General features: G+C 48.0%; 1 protein-coding gene across 4 annotated transcripts in view; it reads right to left on the reverse strand.

The window, feature by feature from the left end:
- Positions 1-22,084, reverse strand: part of GOLGA1 (golgin A1) — a 55,353-nt gene that overhangs the window by 5,506 nt on the left and 27,763 nt on the right. For all 4 annotated transcript variants that reach the window (XR_007133302.1, XR_007133303.1, XM_047768376.1 and 1 more), the window contains exons 11-22: positions 21,909-22,034; positions 19,797-19,892; positions 16,132-16,227; positions 15,077-15,226; positions 14,435-14,530; positions 8,083-8,172; positions 6,833-6,935; positions 6,567-6,703; positions 5,951-6,094; positions 1,664-1,723; positions 924-1,094; positions 317-403 (exon numbers count right to left, since the gene is read on the reverse strand). Coding sequence is in view for 2 of the 4 variants with exons in the window: in XM_047768376.1 (XP_047624332.1) it covers positions 317-403; positions 924-1,094; positions 1,664-1,723; positions 5,951-6,094; positions 6,567-6,703; positions 6,833-6,935; positions 8,083-8,172; positions 14,435-14,530; positions 15,077-15,226; positions 16,132-16,227; positions 19,797-19,892; positions 21,909-22,034 (1,356 nt within the window). In the remaining 2 variants the exon portion in view is untranslated. The remainder of the gene's footprint in view (positions 1-316; positions 404-923; positions 1,095-1,663; positions 1,724-5,950; positions 6,095-6,566; positions 6,704-6,832; positions 6,936-8,082; positions 8,173-14,434; positions 14,531-15,076; positions 15,227-16,131; positions 16,228-19,796; positions 19,893-21,908; positions 22,035-22,084) is intronic.

Raw genomic sequence — 22,084 nt, forward strand, 5'->3', positions numbered from 1 at the left:
CATTTTTCCGACTATAGCATTTATGCAGATACTTTCTGCATATTTTTCAAGTTTTTAAAAGTCTGGGTGCTGGCCAGACTTGGGGCTGTTGATGAAAGGATACCCAAGTGCCCTGGAAAACATAAGGCCTGGGGGTCAAGTGCAGCACAGACCTGTGGGCCCAAAGCATGTCCTCCGTAAATACTGCCCAAGTCAAGTTCATCATCCAAAAGCACCTTCCCAGCTAATGATGCCGCTGTGGGCCGGTCTCACTTGCCAGGGCTGGGATGACTGGCTACAGGTTTTGGAAGGCGGATAGCAGACCAGGAAACCCTACCTTATACTCCAGGGTTTCTTTGAGCATGTTCTCCTCCTCTTGTGAAAAGTTCAGCAACACTGACACAGCTTTTATAAGGTGAAAAGCCTGAAACAAAGTAAGTTTTGCTGCCATGGGTCTTGGTGGCAGTAAGGGGGCGGTTAGGGGGCTAAATGGCAGCATCTCCTGCTCCTCCTGTGCGCTCCAGGCTGGGTCAGCAAGGACCACGTACAGGGTGGAGGTGGGCATTTTGAGGTGATGGTTCTTTTTCTTCCCCGCCTTTTACTTCGGGGACTGGCGAGGTCACCAGGATGTCCACAGCAGCTACCCTGCTCTTCCACAGGAGGCAGGACTTGGCGGCGGATTCAGTTCCCTGGACTCTGGCCTTCACATCCAACCCACGTCTCCTCCCAGGAGCCAGGTGCCTACTTGGTACCCCCCTGCTTGCTGCTCCATCTGTAGGTCAGTCAGCTGGAGAAATGACTAAGTAGCCACACTGGTGCTCAGAGCGGAATGTGGGAGAGGAGGGAAGACGTGGACTTGGTGGGAAGCCATGCAGGGCTCAGACAAATGGACTAGGCCCTGGGGCGAAACTCGGTACCCAAAGGGCAACTCAAAAGCCCTTTACCTCAGATTCGCGACAGGACATGAATTTTAAAACCACATGTTTGAGGTACTCGAAGTTGATCTCGCGGGCATCGGTCAGGTCAGCGTTATTCGTGACACAAGGGGCCATGTTTGGCATCTCGGGCCCGGGCTTCTCCCGCACGTCAAAAAGCTCGTTATCAGGTCTGATTTTCTGAAAACCAATGGAAAGATGCTACATTGAACCCATTAAGGCAGGTCTGAAAGTCACACAGGAGACTGACTGGGCCTGGCTGTGATACCCCGCCGTTCCCCGCTGCTCCCTGTACAGAGAGGGCGAAAAGGGCGAAAAGTAAGCCCCAGCACCCAAACAAGCCAGCTGGATGCTCGGAGGAGGCAGAGAGGTATCTGGGCAGTTCAGACATTTCCTTTGTCTGTGTCAGGATCTGTCTCCTGAGACACCGAGCACCCCGGCCAGGGCAGGTGCTGCTCTCCCATCTGGGCCTGGTCCCTGCCACTCACATGCAGCACATATGTCACCGCACTGAGCTCTCAGACAACACACAGCTTCAGAGAAAGTGGGCTCATGCCCAAGGTCATAGAGCCGCTTTCCAGAAGCAAGCACCTTCAAGCTGGCATGGCCACTGTCCCACAAGCCAACACCTGACTTCCTAGAGACCTCTTGCAATTGACCGGGGGAAAAGGAGCATCATCAGGAAGAGAGGGACCTCAGGAGGACCACAGGGCTGGGAGGGCATGGGGAAGGAGGAGGGGGACACTCACCAGTTCCTTCTGTAGAGTCTTTTTGAGTTCCAGCATCCTCTGCTGCATCTGCTTTATGGTCTGAGACAAAGCCCCGCCCCCACCAAAAGCCACTCATTAAAAGTATGTTTCACCATCTTTAAGGTACAAAGGACCACAGAACAGACAGACAAGCCCTTGGGTCCCCATACTCCTGCCTCGTCTCCTGAGAGGCTTGTGCTGTCACGCCTGCTACTGTGCACACACAGTGCTCTCCAGGCCTCACAAGGGCCATGGGCCAGTGGCCTCCCCATGGGCTGGGTCTTCCTGACTGCTTCCAGTGCTCGCCTCTGTAAGCAGCACAGCTAGAACTATGTCTGTACAGTACATTCTGCCCTTCAGAATTAATTTATGTGCTACCATCCCCAAGTGGGATACCTGAGCTCCTGATATACCCTAATGATATGCCATGCTTATTTTGAACAGTATAAAAAGATCATGGTTTTTCTGCCAATGCACCAACACTGGGGGATTTGGGTTTGTTTTCTGCATTTTTTTTTTTTTTTTTTTTTTTTGCTGCAGCTGAGGCATGCAGAAATTGCTGGCCAGGCCAGGGACTGAACCTGTACCACAACAGTAACCAGAGCACAGCAGAGATAATGTTAGATCCTTAACCCAATGAACCACCAGGGAACTCCAACACTGGGTTTTGTATCTTTTCTTTTTTTTTTCTTTTCTTCATCTGCACCCGCAGCATATGGAAGTCCCCAGGCCAGGGATCAAATCCAAGATGCAGCTGTGACACACGCCACAGCTGAGGCAAGCTGGATCTTTAACCCACTGTGCCAGGCCAGGGATTGAACTGGGGCCTCCACAGAGACAAGCCAGGTATTAACCCACTGTGTCACAGTGGGAACTCCTGGGGTTTGTATCTTTTATTTATTTTATTTTTAGTGAGTTTAATTAGCATTATGGGATTTAAATATAATTTATCACACATTTCATTAACCACCAGAAAGGCTGAACTGTGTTTTCCCAAGAAAAAATTTAAATGTATAATCAATACAGGAAAAAAATTTTAAATAAAAATTTCTCCAAAATCTCACAATGATAACATATGAGAATGAGATTTTCCTGTGGGCTTTTAGTCAATGTCAGCATTCTTGCATTGAGTACTAGAATTTTGAATAGTTTTCTTTTTTTTTTAGGGCTGCACCCGTGGCATATAAAGGTTCCCAGGCTAGGCGTCGAATCCAACAAGGGATCTGAGCCACATCTGCAACCTACATCACAGCTCACGGCAATGCCGGATCCTTAACCCACTGAGCGAGGCCAGGGATCGAACCTGCATCCTCATGGATACTAGTCAAATTTGTTTCTGCTGAGCCATGATAGGAACTCCTTGAATAGTTTTTTTTTGTCTTTTTTTGCTATTTCTTGGGCCTCTCCTGCGGCATATGGAGGTTCCCAGGCTAGGGGTCGAATCGGAGCTGTAGTCACCGGCCTACGCCAGAGCCACAGCAATGCGGGATCCAAGCCGCGTCTGCAACCTACACCACAGCTCACGGCAACGCCGGATCGTTAACCCACTGAGCAAGGGCAGGGACCGAACCCGCAACCTCGTGGTTCCTAGTCGGATTCATTAACCACTGCGCCACGACGGGAACTCCTTGAATAGTATTTTTAATTTATCAGAATTTCCACAGCTTTATACAGTTTTCCTAATTATAACTTCTAATGTCACAGCAACTCTAGGAGATGCTCCATGTCTTATTGTGTAGCTGAGTTTCCATTTTTAAACAAAACTGTAATAAGATTCATATTCCCAAGAGCAGTATATCCATGGTCTCTCTAGAGGAATGATATGACTGGGTCAGGGGACCGTGAAAGCGCCTGGCTCCTGTCAAGCACATTACACTGCCTCAATGCCCCATTTACAAAATGACAATATTTTGTTTCAATTCGTATTCTTTGGCTGACCATAGGCTGGGCATTCTCCCAAAAGAATATTTGCTATTTTATGTTACCTGATTTTCTAGGTTTTTGACTCATTCATTAATTTATTCAACAAATACTGAATCTCTTTTATATGCCAGACACTGGCCTGGAGGCTAAGGAAACAACAGGAAAAAAAAAGAAAGAAAAAATGTCTGCCTTCAGGAGGGAAAAGTGTCAATAAGCAAATACACAGTATATCAGAGAGCACTATGAGGCATGGAGAAAAAGAGCCGGTAAGGGGATAGGGAGTTCTGGTCGTGAGGGCTGGCGGGGTAGCAAGGGAGGCCTCGCTGACAAAATGACACCATAGAGGAAGTGAGGGTAATGGGAGAAGGAGCTTCCAGACAGAAGGCGTAGCAAGTACAAAGGCCCTGAGGCAGAGGGTGCTTGATACTCACAGAAAGACAAGGCCACCGTGGCTGAGCGGGAACCCTGGGGAGAGGAGAGGGTGTGGCAGAAAGGGAAGTGAGGGGCTAGACCACCCAGGCTCTGCGGGCCCCTTCGAGGATTCTGGCTTTTATGGGGCTGGTAAGTCATCAGAGAGCTGACAGGCCCGTGACAGGGAAAGCCATTAGAAGCCCAACCCATCCTCTAGGGATGACAGAATAGCAACCTGGACTCGGCTGGCAGCAGCGGCAGGGCTGAGGAGCAGCTCATTCTGGGTATAGTTTGAAGGGAGAGCCAAAAGGATTCCCTAATGATTTGGGTTGCTGTGAAAGAAACGAGGGGCCAGGGATGATCCCAAGGTTTGTGCCATTTGCTGAGAAAGGAAAGATGGCAGCAGATGCCAGAGGGCCCCTGTGCTCAACCTGAAGTCCGGTTTTGGATGTTTTTAAGTTTCAGGTGCCTCGCAGACACTGACAGAGAGCAACAAGGTAGATACAGGAGTCCAGAGTTCACAGGCGCCATCTGGACTTGCTGTTTGGATGTGAAGCCAGCAGCACACAGGATGCGTGAGATCGCCAAGGATGGGAGTGCGATCTGGAGGAGCTGTCAAAGGGCTGCACCCAGAGGCACACAGTGGGCACTTTTCTATATTTTCTATTTCACAGTGAGAGATTAAGTGTTTTGGGGGCAGCGATACGGGGAGGGTGGGAGCGGGAGAAAGAGAATGAAGGCATTTTCCCTTTGTTTAAAGACCAGTCACACAATGTGGGGGCAGAATTTCAGGCCAGAGCACTAACTGGCCAGCACGTTTAACTTCAAAGGACACTTTTTAAAAATCAGGCTCAGGAGTTCCCATCATGGCGCAGCGGAAACGAATCCGACTAGGAACCATGAGGTTGTGCATTCAATCCCTGGCCTCGCTCAGTGGGTTAAGGATCTGGTGTTCCCGTGAGCTGTGGTGTAGGTCACAGACGAGGCTCGGATCTGGCGTTGCTGTGGCTGTGGCATAGGCTGGCAGCAACAGCTCTGATTAGACCCCTAGCCTGGGAACCTCTGTATGTCACGGGTGCGGCCCTAAAAAGGACAAAAAGGGAGTTCCCGTCGTGGCGCAGTGGTTAACGAATCCGACTAGGAACCATGAGGTTGCGGGTTCGGTCCCTGCCCTTGCTCAGTGGGTTAAGGGTCCGGCATTGCCATGAGCTGTGGTGTCAGTTGCAGACGTGGCTCGGATCCCGCGTTGCTGTGGCTCCGTGTAGGCCGGTGGCCACAGCTCCAATTTGACCCCTAGCCTGGGAACCTCCATATGCCGCAGGAGCGGCCCAAGAAATAGCAAAAAAAAAAAAAAAAAGAAAAAAAGGACAAAAAGACAATAAATAAATAAATTTAAAAATACATAAATAAATAAAAAAATCAGGCTCAAATGAGAGCCAGCATTTACGGGTACAGAGGCCAGGTGGGCTGAGTGGGACCGTGACATTTATTAAGCCTCTATCAAATACCAGAAAATTACAGGAAGCTAACAAACAGTTTTCATTTCATACTCTCACCTCCCTCCAAAAAAAAAAAAACCCAAACCACTTAAAGGCAAGTATCATTGCTCTCATTTCACAGCCGTAGAAAAAAGTGCTTAGGTAAGGTTACTGGTCATAGGACCCAGCTGGTGACAGCAGAGGAAGCTGGGGACACCAGGACAGCTACTGCTCCAGCTCTAATACTCTGGACACCATCTCGGGTGGGGGGCTGGGAAGAAGACTGGGGGAGCATGAAAGGCCGTGCAGGAGAAGAGGAGGCCCAGGAAGAAGCCCTTTCAATGAAAAAGGTAACAACACCTCCCCTGAGAGGTGCCCAGGGGTGTCAGCACAACTCTAAGCAGGGACTAGATGGCTTGAGGCACAAGGACAGGGAAAGAGACATAAACAGCTGAGGAGGAGAGAGCATCCTTACCTTGTTTTTCTCTAGAAGTTGCTGCTCCAAGTCCTGTTTTTCCTTCTGTAGCTGCCCTAGATCCATGGCCCCCATCTCACCATTTGGTATTCCCTCTGCAGCCGGAAGCTGGTACTCAGAGTCCTGCCCGGCCCTCAAGGTCACCTACAGGGTAGCAGCAACACAGGCGATGGTCAAGCTAAGCCACAGAGCCCTGGGGAAAGGGACTGGACGAGTTCCAAAGGTGACGACTAACATGCTTCACCAGGCAGCTAGCCAGGAGCCAGACTTAAACCACGGAGACCCCGTCCAGTGCCGGCCAGGGGGCATTAACTTTCCATGCCGTGAGTCTGCTTGGAAGGAAGGGCGCTAACCCCTGAACACTGACAGGTGTCGTCACATCAGATGGCCTCCTCGACACTCACCCCCCTCGTCAGTGAAGAGCCCCGCACTGAAGAGAGGAAGCTAACGTGCAGGGAGGTGGCTGCCAGGTGCCCCCATGTCTGCCCACTGCCTCCTCCCACCAGCAAAGTGCAGCAAGCGCCCTGTCGCCGTGTCCTGCTGCAGCACACTCGCTGCCACCTCACCCGGCCGCGGCTCAGGTGGGACTCACATGAGGCTCACTGACTAAGAGTACCTGGCCCGGCTCCTGGCCCGGCAGCCTCAGCAGGTCCTCCCTCTCGGCGGCAGCCTCCGGCTCTGCGGCCCTCAGGCCCCGCAGGGCCTCCAGCTCGCTCTGCAGCTGGTGCGTCTGCAGCAGGGCAGCGTCGTGACCTAGGCCAGGCAGAGGGGAGGTGAGCGCCGGGGGCCTGTGACTCCACGATGCTTCGTGACTGGGCCACCTCCGGGCAGGGTACCGGGCAAGAACAGGTGAGAAGACTCAACCCGGGACAGGCTCCTCACCTTTCTTCAGTTGGAGAATCTCCTGCTCTTTCTGGAGAATCACTTCTGTTTTTTCCTGCAGACTCTGCTCCTTCTCACCTATGATGGCTGTCAGGTCAGCAGCCTTGGAGAGGAAAACCAGCAAGAGACAAGGTTGGGGGCAGAAATCCCATCTTCCCTAAAGGAATCGCCACTTTTCCACTACCCGGGGTCCCTCCCTGAAGGCAACAGCCTAGAACAGGCCCCAAGCTAACCTCTGCTCCTATAAATAGGCACAAATCAATTCTCCTCGGGAGGGGCCCTGCATGGGGGCAATAGTCCTCACTGTCCCTCTGGCCTGCAGCGGACCTACCACAGACATGGCCCTTTTGCCCAACCTCCCTACAAGCTGTCACAACAGTATGTTCCATGTCCTGAATGCCTGGGACATGCCCAGCACTGATATACATGACTTCATTATCATCTTCTAGAAGGTGTGATTATCCTAGGGTCTTTTCAGAGGCAACTCAGACAGCTCTGTTAAGGACTTACCAAAGGCCTCGTGCCAGTTACTTCAATCTGAGGCTTGATGCTGAGTCTCTCTTCAAAGGAAGCCTTCTTTCATCCTTCCTTCTTTTTTTTTAATTTATTTTTTTGCCACATGGCATGTGGAAGTTCCCGGGCCAGGGATCGAACCTGCACCACAGCAGCCACCTGAGCTGCTGCAGTGACAACACCAGATCTTTTTTTGGTTCTTCTTTTTACGGCCACACCTGTGGCATATGGAGATTCCTGGGCCAGGGGTCGAATCAGAGCTGCAGCTGAGGTCTACACCACAGCCACGGCAACAATGGATCCAAGCCACAACTGCAGCCTACACTACAGCTTGCAGCAACGTCAGGTCCTTAACCCACTGAGTGGGGCTAGGGATTGAACTTGCATCCTCATGGAGACTACAGCAGGTCCTTAACCCTCTGAACCACAAGAACTCCATCCTATCCTTCTCTCCTTCCTTCTGAGAGCTCAACTGTCTCTGGGACCTGCAGGCAGTGGTGGCCCACCTCAAAGAATTAGAGCCCTGTAGGTAACCAGGTATGGACTTTCCCTTGGTAATGTTGATAACATCACAACTGACCACCAAAGTTTTTAAAGGCTATCCTACGGGGTGAGGGTTTCTTTCTAACATTTTTCTTCCACCTTCCTGAGCCCTGTGTCCACGCCCTGCCCTGGACAGATGGGGAGGTAGGCTGGCCCTGCCTGGGACTGAGGTGAGGGCATCCCCCGGGGCCCACCTGTTGCTGGAACTCTTCCCTCTGTTTCCGCACCTCCTCCAGGGCTTGCGCCATGGCCACACTCACAATTTCTCTTTGGCTCCATTCTTCCTACAATCCAGAAAACAGGTAAGAGATAAGAGTCCAAAAACTCAGTGCACATTTTTTAGCTGCACACTTCACATGAAGCCCATGGAGGGAGTACTGTCTTGCAGGGCCAGATAAACATTCTTCCTGCCTCCCGAGGTTCCCAGGCTGCCGCCTTGCTGCACTGCCTCTGTATCCCCTGGAGGACTGACCTGGTGGACAACCCACCAACCTCTCTGGAAACAGCACCGAGGGTCGGTCATCGCATGAGCGCACCAGCCAGTATTCAGGCCAAAGGCTAGAGGATGAGAATTAAACAGCTGGTCTAATGAAATCCACACGGAACAGACTCAGGCCCATGTGAATGGAGTAGGAGAATGGACCAATCTGGTTACAGAAATGATAAGCAACTACTGAATTTCAATAGGGCAAATGTTCATCAAAATCATCCACATAATGGGGGAGAAAACAGGCTCTGAGAGGTCAGTAATCTGCCTGAGGTCCTGGAGCTAGAATGTGGCACGGCCGGGTTTTAAGGCAGTGTCTGCCTGAGCTCAGAGCCGAGTCTTTGGCTGCTACACTCTACTGCCCGGTATTTGCTACCACAAGCAGAGCTGCCCGCTGGTCTTCCTCAGAGCACGGGGACCATTTCCTGACAAACCCATCAGTTCTCTTCCCTGAGACTGATGCTGGGCTTGCTGGTCAACCCCCAGGTAATACGCCATCTCAGGTGCCTGCATACGGGTCAGGGATGCCTGCTATTTCTGTCTACCCAGAATCACCCCTTTTGGGAGGATAAGAGCATCATCATTGCTCCTCCCCACTCCCACCCTTCAATTCCACATGGTTCTGATTAGGGCTGATCATGCCCTCATTTTGTGGCTACAAGGATAAGCATGTGATTCGGGCCTCACCAATCACAGCACCTCATGCCCTTGACTAAGGCAATCTGTCCAAACAGTGGCTCTGTCACCCCAGATGAACCGCTCAAAGACCTTTTTATTTTATTTATTATTATTATTATTATTTTTGTCTTTTTGCCTTTTCTAGGGCCGCTTCCACGGCATATGGAGTTTCCAGGCTAGGGGTCTAATCGGAGCTGTAGTCGCCAGCCTACGCCAGGGCCACAGCAACATGGGATCCAAGCTGTGTCTGTGGCCTACACCACAGCTCACGGCAATGCCAGATACTTAACCCACTGAGCGAGGGCAGGGATTGAACCTGCACCCTCATGGTTCCTAGTCGGATTCGTTAACCCCTGAGCCACGACAGAAACCACTCAAATCCCTTTTTATATCAAAAACCTATTTTGTATACAGAGAGATGTCCTCTCTCCCCTGGGGTTACTCATTTGGGATGGCACCAGGTCACAGCTGCTGTGGCCATGCCCTCCCAACCTGCAGGATGCAGGCTACATCATGGACAAAAGCAAGGACAAGAGCTGGCTGACTGACAGGGCAAGAAACAGCATGATGCAGGCAGAGAGGGGACCCGAGGCCCCAGGTGCTAGTTGGACAAGTCTTTCTGGTTCTGTGGGCTACCCAACTCCTCCTTTCCAACTTACGCAAGTGGGTTAATGGATGGAGACGTTGCACGGCCAGTGCCATACTGGCTCCTGCTGAGGAGTTGTCAGAATTGACCTGCCATGAGTTCACCTCTAGCAGACAAGGAAAGTTGGTGCCTAAGCTTAAGAGGCTGACAGTAGGACCCTGAACCACCCCAGACAATACCCTTTATCAGGGGAAGCTCTGCTGATACAGGAAAAGCAAGAGGCTAAGTGGAGCTATGAAAGCCCGGCCCTGCAAGCCCAGGTGGGGAAGGTGAGAGGAATGCCAGGCCTCCACAGGAGCCTTTTCTGTGGAAGTTCAGAAGAGATGCTATGACTGCTGATGTCTTAAGAGGACAGGAGGCCAAAAAAAAAAAAAAAAATGGAGTTCCCATCATGGCTCAGCGGAAATGAATCTGACTAGTATCCATAGGACACAGATTCGATCCTTGGCCTTGCTCAGTGGGTTAAGGACCCGGGGTTGCTGTGAGCTGTGGTATAGGCCACAGACACGGCTTGCATCCTGCGTGCTGTGGCTGTGGCACAGGCCAGCAGCTGCAGCTCTGATTTGACTCCTAGCGTGGGAAACTCCATATGCTGGGGGTTCGGCCCTAAAAAGACAAAAAAAAAAAAAAAAAAAAGAGGAGAGGAGGCCAACTGTGAGTGAGAAGACTGGAAAGCATGTCGGGGCAGGGAGCAGAGGTCCAAAATACCTCCATGCCAGGAACTGCTCTTGGTACTTTTCATCCATGGTCATGCTTGATCCTTAGTCCTCCTGAGGTCAAGGGTTATCACCTTCAGACTAAAACAGGGAAACTGGATTCCCTCAAGAATCAGCTAGTGAGGGGCTAGGGTGGCACCCAGAACTGAGTCTAGGTGGTTCTTAAGTCTGTGCTACTGCCAGAATCACACATGATACAGGATTTGAGGCTGATACCACAGCTTAGGTTCCCTGTAGGAGCCAGAAGGACCTGGACCATTTACCCAGAGAGCTGTTTTGAAAAATATGGAGATGAACAATACAAAAAAAAAAATGTGTGCACCTAAAAATAGTGCTTCAAAATGCCTGAAGCAAAGATTGAAAGAACTAAAAGGAGAGACAAATCCCTGATCATAGCTAAAGATTTAGCACACACCTCAGTAAATGATGGCACCAGAAGAACAAAAAAAAAAAAAAGAGAGAGAGAGAGAGAAGAACCTACAGAAGAGTTGAACAAATACTACCAACCAACTTGATCTAATTAGCATTTATAGAATGCTCTCCCTGACAGCAACAGAATATACACTGTTTTCAAGTGCACTGAAATATTTACCAAGATAGATTATACGTTGGGTCATAAACCAAGTCTAAATAAATGTCAAAGAACTGAAATCATTCACAGTATTATCTGACCCTAATGGTATTAAACTAGAATTCCAAGGTATCAAGAAAATTCCCCCAAACATTTGAAAATTAACCACACTTCCAAACAGCCAATGTGTGCTGGTTCTTAAGTTACTGCCTCAGCCCACACCTACCCTCTCCTGTTCTGTTTTGTGATCCTGCACCTATGATCCCATACTCTGCAATTCATACTTCTCATCCAGCTGGCTCCATATTTACATAATACTCATCTCTGCCTATAGGGGGCGCTCCAGGAAGACTGGAAGGCAGGAGGACAAGTAAAAGACAGTTCCTTTCTATCAGCTTCTAGTTTCTATGAGCAGTGATGCTCAGCCCTGGCAGCAGCAACTCCTTTCTGAAGCAGCAGCTGCTCCACTTTGCAGTTTTTCTGACACTTGCAGCTAAATTCCTTCACTGCCCCATCCCCCAACACACACACACACACACACACACACACACCCACACACCCACACCCACCCAGCTGTACAGAGGAGCATGGGGCTCCCCTTAATTCCTAAATTTAATAATTTCAACTTTTCCACTTTGTTCCCTTGGTCTTAGGATTGGAAGCTGTGTCCTGCAGTTGCTACCTCCATTTAACTGTTTCAGTGCTGGATTAAAACCTTCGCATTAGAAGAGCTCTCTTGTGCGGCAGTGTGTTAAGGATCTGGCATTGTCACCACAGCGGCTCTGGTCACTGCTGTGGTATGGGTTTGATCCCTGGCCTGGGAACTTCCGCATGCTGCACATGCAGCCACAAAACAAACAAAAAAACACTTTACATTAAAATACAAATTGACATTTAAATAACTGGAGTAGTTCCTTTCTCCTGTTTGGACCATGAATAACATGCCATGGGTCAAATTCTCTGTTTCTTCTTGTGTACACACTTGCAGTAATCACTGCTCTTCATTCATTCTTGCCTCTTTACATCTTCCATGATTCCATCTAGAATTCTCCTTTATTTGAAAGACGCTTTTTAGTACTTCCTTTGGGGTAAGTCTTTTGGTAATTAATTCTTTGTGTTTTATAGGTTTTCTTTAGTGATACTACAATGACTTTTTGGGGGGGTGGGGGAGGTTATGGATTTTAAAACTTATCCTCATTGGATTTGTAAGGATTGTTATAACTATATCTATGACTTGATAGCTTTGATCAGTCTGAAAAATTTTCAGCCATCAGCTCTTCAATGATTGTTTTTTCTGGACCTCCTTTGACACATAATAAACATCTCACAGTACCCTATTTTTTTTTCTTTTTCAGCCAAACCCATGGCACATGGACATTCCCAGGTAAGGGATCAAATCTGAGCTGCTGCTGTGACCTACACCATGGCTGCAGTAACAGCAGATTCTTAACCCACTGCGCCAGGCTGGGAATCAAACTAGTGCTTCATCAGAGACGATGCCAGATCCTTAATCCACTGTACCACCGTGGGAACTCCAACCCTGGATGTCTTTTATCATTTCTTTTCTGCATTTCATTCTGCTCTTTCTCCCATTTCACTACTTCTCTCTTTAGTTCTAATCTTCTGTTAAGCTCATTCATTGTTTTTACTTTTTATTTTTATTTATTTATTTGCTTTTGAGGGCCGCACCTGTGGCATAAGGAAGTTCCCAGGCTAGGGGTCAAATCAGAGCTGTAGCTGCTGGCCTACGCCACAGCCACACCAGATCCTTAACCCACTAAGCAAGGCCGGGATCGATCCTGTGTCCTCATGGATGATAGTCAGGTTTGTTACCATTGAGCTACAAAGGGAACTCCCTCATTCATTGTTTTTAAAAATAGCTTTACTGAAGAATAACTAATGAATACTACACTGTACATATTTAAAGTATGCAATTGATGAATTTTGGTGAAACCATCACCAAAATAAACACACTAAAAATATCCCAGAAGTTGCCTCATGCCCCTTTGTAATCTATTACATTTTAACTTTTAGTTACTATATTTTTCCCTTTTGAAATTCTAATTTGATTCCTTTTCAAAACTACTGTCTTTTATTATAACTTTTAAATCTCTGTTGAAATTTTCAATTTCATCTTCTATATCCTTAAACACAGTAAGCACATTAATATCTGAGCCTCCTAAAAGGTCTTCCTGCTTCTGTACTTGCCTCCTTTATAGCACACTCTCCACACAAAGCCAGAATAATCCAGAATAATCCTTTTAAAACAAAACTTCTCACATCACTTCTCTGCTTAAAACTTCCAGTTGCTCCCCTGACTACCTCCATCATCCACCGCGCTCGCCCAGGCCACTAAATCCAGCCTTGGTGCTGTTCTCTGAACCCATCTTTTTTCTGTGTCAGAGCTTTTCTATTTCTGTCTGGAATATTCCTTCCCCAAACACGCGCATTACTGTCCCCTTCTCATTGATTCAGACCTTTTGTGCAAATAGCACTGATACCCTCTCTCACCTCCGTCTTTAAAACGGACCTCTCCTTCCTCCTCTCTGTCCCTCACCCTGCTTTATCATCTCACAGTATTTATGCCTATTTATCACTCGTTCACTGTCTCTAGTTACGAGCTCCACAGGGGGAAATTTTGTTTCTTTTGCTCTTTGCCACATCCCCGCACCTGCAGTGGTGCCTACAGGTACTCTGGGGTTTGCTGAAGGAATGCACGAACGAACACCAGCAGGTTGTTTCTTCATTTCTGTACCTGCTCCTTGATGTAAACAAATAAATCAGGTCCTTATGATATTTTAAGGCCTTGCTTTATTGGTCTCACGACAAATCAGTGACAGTGGGGCCTTGAGAGCATTACTTTCAGGCAGCTGCTGACAATGACAGAGAGGAAGAAGGGCTGGGCCTCTATGGTGGGGTGAAATCGGCACCATCTCTAACTGCAGAACCTGGACAAGTTACTTACACTTGGAACCTCAATGACATTAATTGCAAAATGAGCACAACCCTCCCTAAGTTCTTTTTTTTTTTTTGCTATTTCTTGGGCCGCTCCTGCGGCATATGGAGGTTCCCAGGCTAGGGGTCGAATCGGAGCTGTAGCCACCGGCCTACGCCAGGGCCACAGCAACGCGGGATCCGAGCCGCGTCTGCAACCTACACCACAGCTCACGGCAACGCCGGATCGTTAACCCACTGAGCAGGGGCAGGGACCGAACCCGCCACCTCATGGTTCCTAGTCGGATTCGTTAACCACTGCGCCACGACGGGAACTCCCTCCCTACGTTCTTGATCACGGACAGGACTTAATGAGGTGACAATTCCCAGCAAATGCCTGGCAAAACTTCGAACAAATCCTACTTATATTCCTGTAGAGTTCTAAGCACAGAACTCTACAAAGACACACACGAAAGACATGACGCTTTTGTGAAACATTCAATCAGATAAATACCTTCAGCTTCTTTAGTTCAAGTTGGTGATGTTGTAAAGAACATTCAAATTCATGCTTACTTTCTTGAAGGGCTGCATTTTCTTGCTCCAGCTGTCTCTGCAAATTGAGGAGAGCATATACACAATAAATATGTTTCCTGGGCACGGTCCTATTGCTTTGACATGGAACCTTAAAAAAGGCCTGCCTTCCTTTTTTGTCACTGCAGGGGTGGGAAATGACAACGGGGGCTGGGGTCAGAAAGGGAGCGTCACCTGACACTCCTCACAGGAAGTACTAAGGGCACCTGATTCCAAAGCAGGCGGAACAAGGAAGGGACCAGGGAAAGGGGGAAGCCATTAGGGATGAAGAGTATGCATTTTACAAAGAGAGTGGGAAGAAGCTGATGGGACTGACTGGTGAGGAAGCACCAGGAAATCCATGTGCAGCACAAGGAAAAGGAAAACCCACGTGTCTGTAAAAAAGCAGCCTTTTTACAGCCAGTCTCAAGCAAGCGTCCTGCTGAAAGAAAGATGAAAACTGCTCCAACAAGCGGTTCCCTCGTTCCGAGGAGGGCTGGTCTTCTTCCTGTCAGATGACTCGCCGGCCTCGCTACCCATGAGCGTGGTGCTCCCGCCCGGCCTCTCCCCTCCTCTCCTCACTCACCACTTCCTGCTCAGCGGCTGTCTGGTCGGCCGCCCGTGCTCTCTCCAGGGAGGCGAGCTGGGCCTCCAGCGCGAGGATGCGCTCTGTGCGCTGCTGCTCCAGAGCCAGCGCCTGCTGCCGGGCCCGGCTGCTCTCCTTGTTTGTGGCGGCCTGAGGGGTTACCAGAGGACAGTTATTCATGGCGACAATGGGGGCCTTTTCCGTCCCTCAGTGACCCAAAGATGAGTGTCCAAGAGAAATAACTCTCCTTCCTGACATTCTCCAGCCTGGGTGCCACTGAGGTCCCCTGGCCTGCTCAGGAGCTGGGACTGGTCTTCGTGCTGAGGGGACAGCTCCAGGCACCGGCCAGTCCTAAGGTACAGCCCTCCTACACTCTATTCAGCGCTGCCCTCTACTGCTGAGGCTCTTCCCTGGGGATGCTCACAATACAGTGAGGAAGAGCAAGGGCTTTGATGTGGGGAGGATGAGGGTTCTGCCATTTACCCGGTGGGAGACCGTGGCCTAGGACCCGGTCGCCTTTCTGAGCCTGCTTCCTCTAGAGAATGAGGACAACAGTACGGAGCTCTTAGGTCTGCTGCAAGGGCTAAACAAAAACACATGGAGAATACTTCACAGACAGCCCAAAACACAGCAAACGGGCAACAAATGCTGTTTTCATGACTCTAGTTTCTAGCTCAACACCTGACCTGAGGCTGTGACTACTGGCCAAGCCCTTGCCATCCTCTCTCTAGAGCCTGAAGTTGTTCTCCACAGCCCTTGCTGCAGGGTGGGGTTTGACTGCCGTGGAGATACCACTTCTAACAGTCCCAGAACTAGGCTGGGCCCTGCGGCCCCCCGCTCTCAGGTGGGAACTGGCCAGTCACTACCTCTCTGGGTAACTCAACCCTGCAGCAGGTCCCCACTCCCCCTACCCGCAGCTGCTCGGCGGCTCACAACTGCACCTGAGGTCAGGTCCAGATACCATTCCAGAAGTAGGGGGTGAGTTTGAGGCACTTGCAAAAGCATAAAGGAAGGCATCAAGGGCCTAGAACACAGCAGCCACAATAACCACTTACAAGCTCCTGAATCTGAGCTGCCTGAGCTGCCACGATGTCGCTGCTCTGTTTCAGCTTCTTCTCAGATGCCTGCAGGCTCTGCTCTAGTTCCTTCACCTGAGGGGGAAACAGAAGCATCCTTTTGTTCAAAAGAAGCTGAGTAGTAACAAAAAGCTTTTAAAATCAAATCTACTTAAATCATAAAACACGTACATTAAAGAAAAAAATTTATTTTTATTTATTTAGGCTACACCTGGTGGCAATATGGACTGAACCTGTGCCATAGCAGCAAGCCAAGCTGCTGCAGCAGCAACACCAGATCCTTAACCTGCTGCACCACAAGAGAACTCCAATGAAAAAACTTTAATTAGGAAAAAAAAAGACGCCCATAAGTCTACCATTACAAAACACCATCATTCTATTACATTTTCATATAGGCCATTGTTATGACTTTTCATTCTTTTTTTAAAATTTTGTATAAAATTCCAGTAAAACGTTGTATTTTTTCCTCCTTGTTCAAACTTCCTTCTGTGTTTCCATGTAGTCTTCAGACCTCAGATTACTGCCTCAAAGGATGTTACATAATTTCCTTAACTGCTGGCACTTAGGCTGTTTTCCATTTTGCACATCAAATAATGCAGTAGTTGACATCTTCGAACAAAAATTGTTTATCTGGTTTGAATTACCTGCTTAGGAATAGATCCCCAGAAGTGGGATTGCTGCTCACGATACATACTTGGATTTCATTTATTCCACAAATACTGACCCAGTCTGACTGTGCACCTGGCACTGCTCTAGGACACCAGGCCAGCACATGGACAGGATGGCACAGTGCCCAGCACAGAGCTAACTTGGGGCTCCAACGTGGCCTTTTCATCTGACTCAAGCTAACTTTGCTAACTTCTCTTATAAAGTCCTCATGTTTGCTGAGTACAGCCTGCTCTGGAGGAACTTTATTATTAAAACATAAGGATGCTTCTGTTTCTCCCTCAGGTGAAGGAACTAGAGCAGAGCCTGCAGGCATCTGAGAAGAAGCTGAAACAGAGCAGCGACATTGTGGCAGCTCAGATGATGGTGTTACAACTATAAATATAATAAAACTCAGTGAATTAAAAAAAAATCCTATGAGGTAAAACAAAACAAAACAAAAACAAAAACCCCAAAGACAAAAAACATAAGCACATGGAAGGGTGTAGCTTTGTCAATGAGAAGTTTGTACCAAATGAGAAAAGAGTATTTTTAGGGTCTCATGGTTCCTCATACATGTTCACATGTAAGATTCTTTTCCTTTTTGGCCACCCCGTGGCATATGGAGTTCCTGGATCAGAGATGGGATCCGAGGCACAGGTGCAACCTAAGTCGTAGCTGTGACAACACTGGATCCTTAACCCACTGTGCCAGGCCAGGGACCAAACTTGTGTCCAGTGTTCCCAAGATGCTACTGATCCCGTTGCGCCATAGTAACAACGTGGAAGGCCTGTTCACATGTAAGATTTAACTGAAACAGCCCCATGAGAACAGTGTGAGCGCTTCCACAGAGGAGAATAGTAATGTTACTTGCCTATGATCACAAATTTTATTAGTGGTAGAGCCAGGACTGAAATCTAGCTTTTTAAACTCCTGGGTTCAGAAAATACCTATGCAAGACTCAGTTTGCAAGCAGAGCTCAAGATTCAGATCCTCGAAAAGTTATAGACAGAGTTATCACATGATCTGGCAAGGTACCCAAGAGAAATTAAAGTGTAAGCCCACACATATACTATGTTCACTGCAGCAGCATGCGCAATAGCCACAAGGTGGAAACAACTCAAACGTCCATTGACGAATGGACAAACAAAATGTGATATGTACATAACGGAACAAAAGTCTTAAAAAGGCTTATTCAGCCTTAAAAAATTCTGAAACATGCTACAATATGAATGAATCTTGAAGACATTATGCTCAGTAAAATAAGCGAGACACAAAAGGACAAATACCATATGATTCCACTAAGATGCGGTACCTAGAATCATCAAATTCATAAAGACAGAAAGTACAATGATGGTTGCCAGGTGCTAGGGGAGGAGAGAATGGGGAGTTATTGCTTTAATGGGTACAGAGTTTCCGTCTCAGAAGATGAAAAGGTTCTAGAGATGAATGGTGGTGACGGCTGCACAATAACGTGAATGTACTTAATGCCACTGTACACCTAGAAATGGCTGAGATGGTACATTTTGTGTTACGCATATTTTACCACAATTAAGAAAATATTCAGGAGAATTCCTGTTGTGGCTCAGTGGGTTAAGAACCCAACTAGTATCCATGAGGATGTGGGTTCAATCCCTGGCCCCACTCAGTGGGTTAAGGATCCGGCGTTGCCTAGAGCTATGGTGTAGGTCACAGGCATGGATCGGATCCACTATTGTGGCTGTGGCATAGGTCAGCAGCTGTAGCTCCAATTCAACCACTAGCCTGAGAACTCCCATATGCCGCAGATGCAACCCTTAAAAGAAAATCCATAAATAGAACTGAATGATAATAGGACAAAGCTGTATTTAGAGAAAAACACTGCTTTACATATGTTTATCAAGAAAGAAGAAAGATTTTAAAAATGAGCTAAGCATTTGCTATGGTCTGAATATCTGTGTATGTTTCAAATTCATATGTTGAATCCTAATGTCTGACATGATGGTATTAGGATGTGAGGTGTCTGGGAGGTACTTAGGTGGTGAGGGTGCAGCCCTCGTGAGTGGGACTAGTGTTCTTATAAAAGGCCCCAGAGAGATCCCCTGTGGCCTCTACCACTTCACGGTCATGAAACTAGCAAGAATAGTAAAAGGCTGGAAAATGCCAATGTTAGAAAATGCAGAGATGCAGCTACAGGAACCCTCATGCATGCTGGGAGGACAGAGCCAGGGGCAGCCCTTCTGGGGACATTCTTGTCCTCTGAGTCACATTAAGTCATACGCACTCGCCATCCTCCTCACGGCACCAGGGACAAGGATGTACACCGCAGTGGCGACAGAAAGAAGAAGGTAATCTGGATATCTAGCATCTAGCAGATAACTATAGAGAAGGTAAGATCACAAAGCGGAAACAAATAGGAGCTGGAGCACTTGATAGTAACAAAGAAGACATGTGCATCTGTATCATTGACCTAAATGAACACACATTCACACAAAACAATGTCGCCCATTTTAAGGTAACACAACAATAAAAGAGTCTCTACTAACCACACTAGTATGGTTTCCTAAGAGAGGGAGGGGAACAGGGATAAAAGGGAATAAACAGAGAACAACGTCCTGTGGAACCAGGATGGGACTGTCGAAAGAATGAAGAAAATAACTGTCTGAATTCTCTACAAGGAAGATCCAGAAGAGAATCCCTTTGTTTTGGTTTGGTTTGGTTTGGTTTTTTTGCTGTTTAGAGCCACACTCGAGGCATATGGAGATTTCCAGGCTAGGGTCCAATCGGAGCTACAGCTGCTAGCCTACACCACAGCCGCAGCAATGCCAGATCCTTAACCCACTAAACGAGGCCAGGGATGCAACCCTAATCGGATTCGTTTCCCCTGAGCCATGACGGGAACTCCAGAAGAGAATCCCTTTGAAGGGAAGCCTCTGACCCAAGGGAGTTCTCAGCCACAACCACATCATCCAACCAGGGTACCACCCAGACACAGGAATCACTGGGAGTGAGGTCAGTACCTGAGTCTCCAGGTTGGCAATGGCCTTGGCCTGGCTGCTTCTGGCTGCCAAGAGCTGCTGTCTAGTATCCTCTAAATTCTGCTCAGCGAGTGTTTTCTGTAAGTTGAAAGAAGATTGAAAAAAAATATTCATTTCTCCACTGAATCAATATTTACTGATATATACATCATGCTATGATTTGTGTGAGGCACCAGGAATAGAAATACATTTTTTAAAAAGCCAAAACAGTTAAGTGAGGTAAAATTCACATATTATAAAGTATACATAGATAAACTTGACAGTCTTTTGACCTTGCGGCTGGGATAAAGACTAACAAAAAAAGTATATAATGGAGTGCAAGAGTGCCCATAAAAAAGCAGCATAGAGCAGATTCTCTCTGCCTCAGGAAAGTTGGAGGCTTCATTCTTCACAGGTGGCCAGGGCCTGAAGAAGCACCGAGGCAGGGGGATGACCACCAGAGGTGTGAAACAGCTGGGACATTTGGGGAGCTCCACCTTGCCAAAGTTATAGGGATGGCGGGTTCAGGTCATGAAATAAGAGTGGAAAGTCAGGCAAAGCCCCAGATCATGAGAAAAGCTCTTGATGCTGCAGAAAGATGTCTGAACTTAATTCTGTGCACAATATTTTTCAAAGCGGGCCTGTATAAACACTGGCATTAGACTTTCCTGGGTGGATGGGGAGGTTGTTAAGCTTGAGGCCTTATTCCAGGCCTACTGAAACCAGAACTTCTGAGGGTAGGGCTGAAATACATACTTTAAACAAACTCCCCAAGTAAGTCCTATGCACACTGAACTTTGTAATAATGATGATGGCACAATAATAGTTACAATATGATAGCTGAAAAAATATATTGAGACCATACAATGTTTTTAGGCTCATTCTAATCGCTTCCTACTAACAATTCTATGTGTTTGGTACAATTATTAGCCCTATTTCACAGAGGTTAGAAAAACACAAAAAGATTAGGTTACTTGCTCAAAGTCACAAACTAGTAAGTAGAAGAGATGAAATGCAAACCTAGGTAGCCTTGTTCTAGAAATCAATCTACCCTCTAGAACCCACACGGTATTCACTATTGACTGTTGGGTAGCCGGGGAAGATCTTTAAGGGAGCGATGCAGTCAGAAAGATGGTTGGGAAAGACCAGTTTGGCGGTGAACACGGAAGACTGTGTCAGGAGGAGAGACTGAAGTTGTGTGGGCCAGTCTGGAAACATCTAACATAAACCAGGCCAGAACGCCTGGAAGCCCAAAGGACAGCAGTGGCACTGGAGATGGACATATTTAGTTGAAACTGATTGAAGACAGAAAGTGAGGGGCTAATCTAGACCCAAGGCTTTGGCTGTGTCAACTTTGTCCTAGTAACAAGGAGAAGAAGGAGCAGAACATGGGCAGACAACAACCAAGTTCACCTACACCCCTGGGCTGGAGACCGGTGGGCTCACCCACCTCCTTCAGCTAAGGAGAGTCCACTTGCTGCCCAAAGCAATTCCTGCTCACACCAAGGGCAGGTGGGAACTATTGGCTTCGGTGAATGGAAAGTACAAAAAGGTGGTCTCTTGGGATGACAAGATGTCCCAAGTGGTGTAAATAAATGACTACTGCAGTGACTGGGGATCAGGATGTCATTTGCTCACATGCATCTCTGAACAAAGTGCCCCCTTCCCCTCAGGGAGACATCGTCACACACAGGTGACACCGAGGCTATCTTTACTGTAAATAGAACAATCAAAAGTTGAAAGGGGAGTTCCCGTCGTGGTGCAGTGGTTAACGAAACTGACTAGGAACCATGAGGATGCAGGTTCGATCCCTGGCCTTGCTCAGTGGGTTAAGGATCCAGCGTTGCTGTGAGCTGTGGTGTAGGTCACAGACGTGGCTCAGATCCCGAGTTGCTGTGGTGTAGGCCAGCGGTTACAGATCTGATTTGACCCCTAGCCTGGGAACCTCCGTAAGCCACGGGTGTGGCCCTGAAAAGACAAAAAAAAAAAAAAAAGTTGATGGGAGTGATCTTTTCATCAAGCTGGTGAAGACTGGCTGAAACTCTAGGATTTTAGAAGCCCTCCAGTGTTCACACTGCCCTTCCAATGCCAGGTGGCCTGAGGAGAGCTGGTTACCTCTTTTAGAAGTTCCTGCACATGTTCTTCCCCTGACAAGTTCTGCTCCAGTTTCTTCTCCAGGGATGCAACCTTCTCCTGCAAATGCGTGATGAGCTGTTCTTTCTCCTGAGTTTCAGCAGTGACCTGCAGGTGAAAGCAGTGACATTTCACTGTCTCCATCCCTTCCTTTCTGT

This window comes from Phacochoerus africanus, chromosome 2, assembly GCF_016906955.1.
Source record: "Phacochoerus africanus isolate WHEZ1 chromosome 2, ROS_Pafr_v1, whole genome shotgun sequence".
Lineage (NCBI taxonomy): Eukaryota > Metazoa > Chordata > Mammalia > Artiodactyla > Suidae > Phacochoerus > Phacochoerus africanus.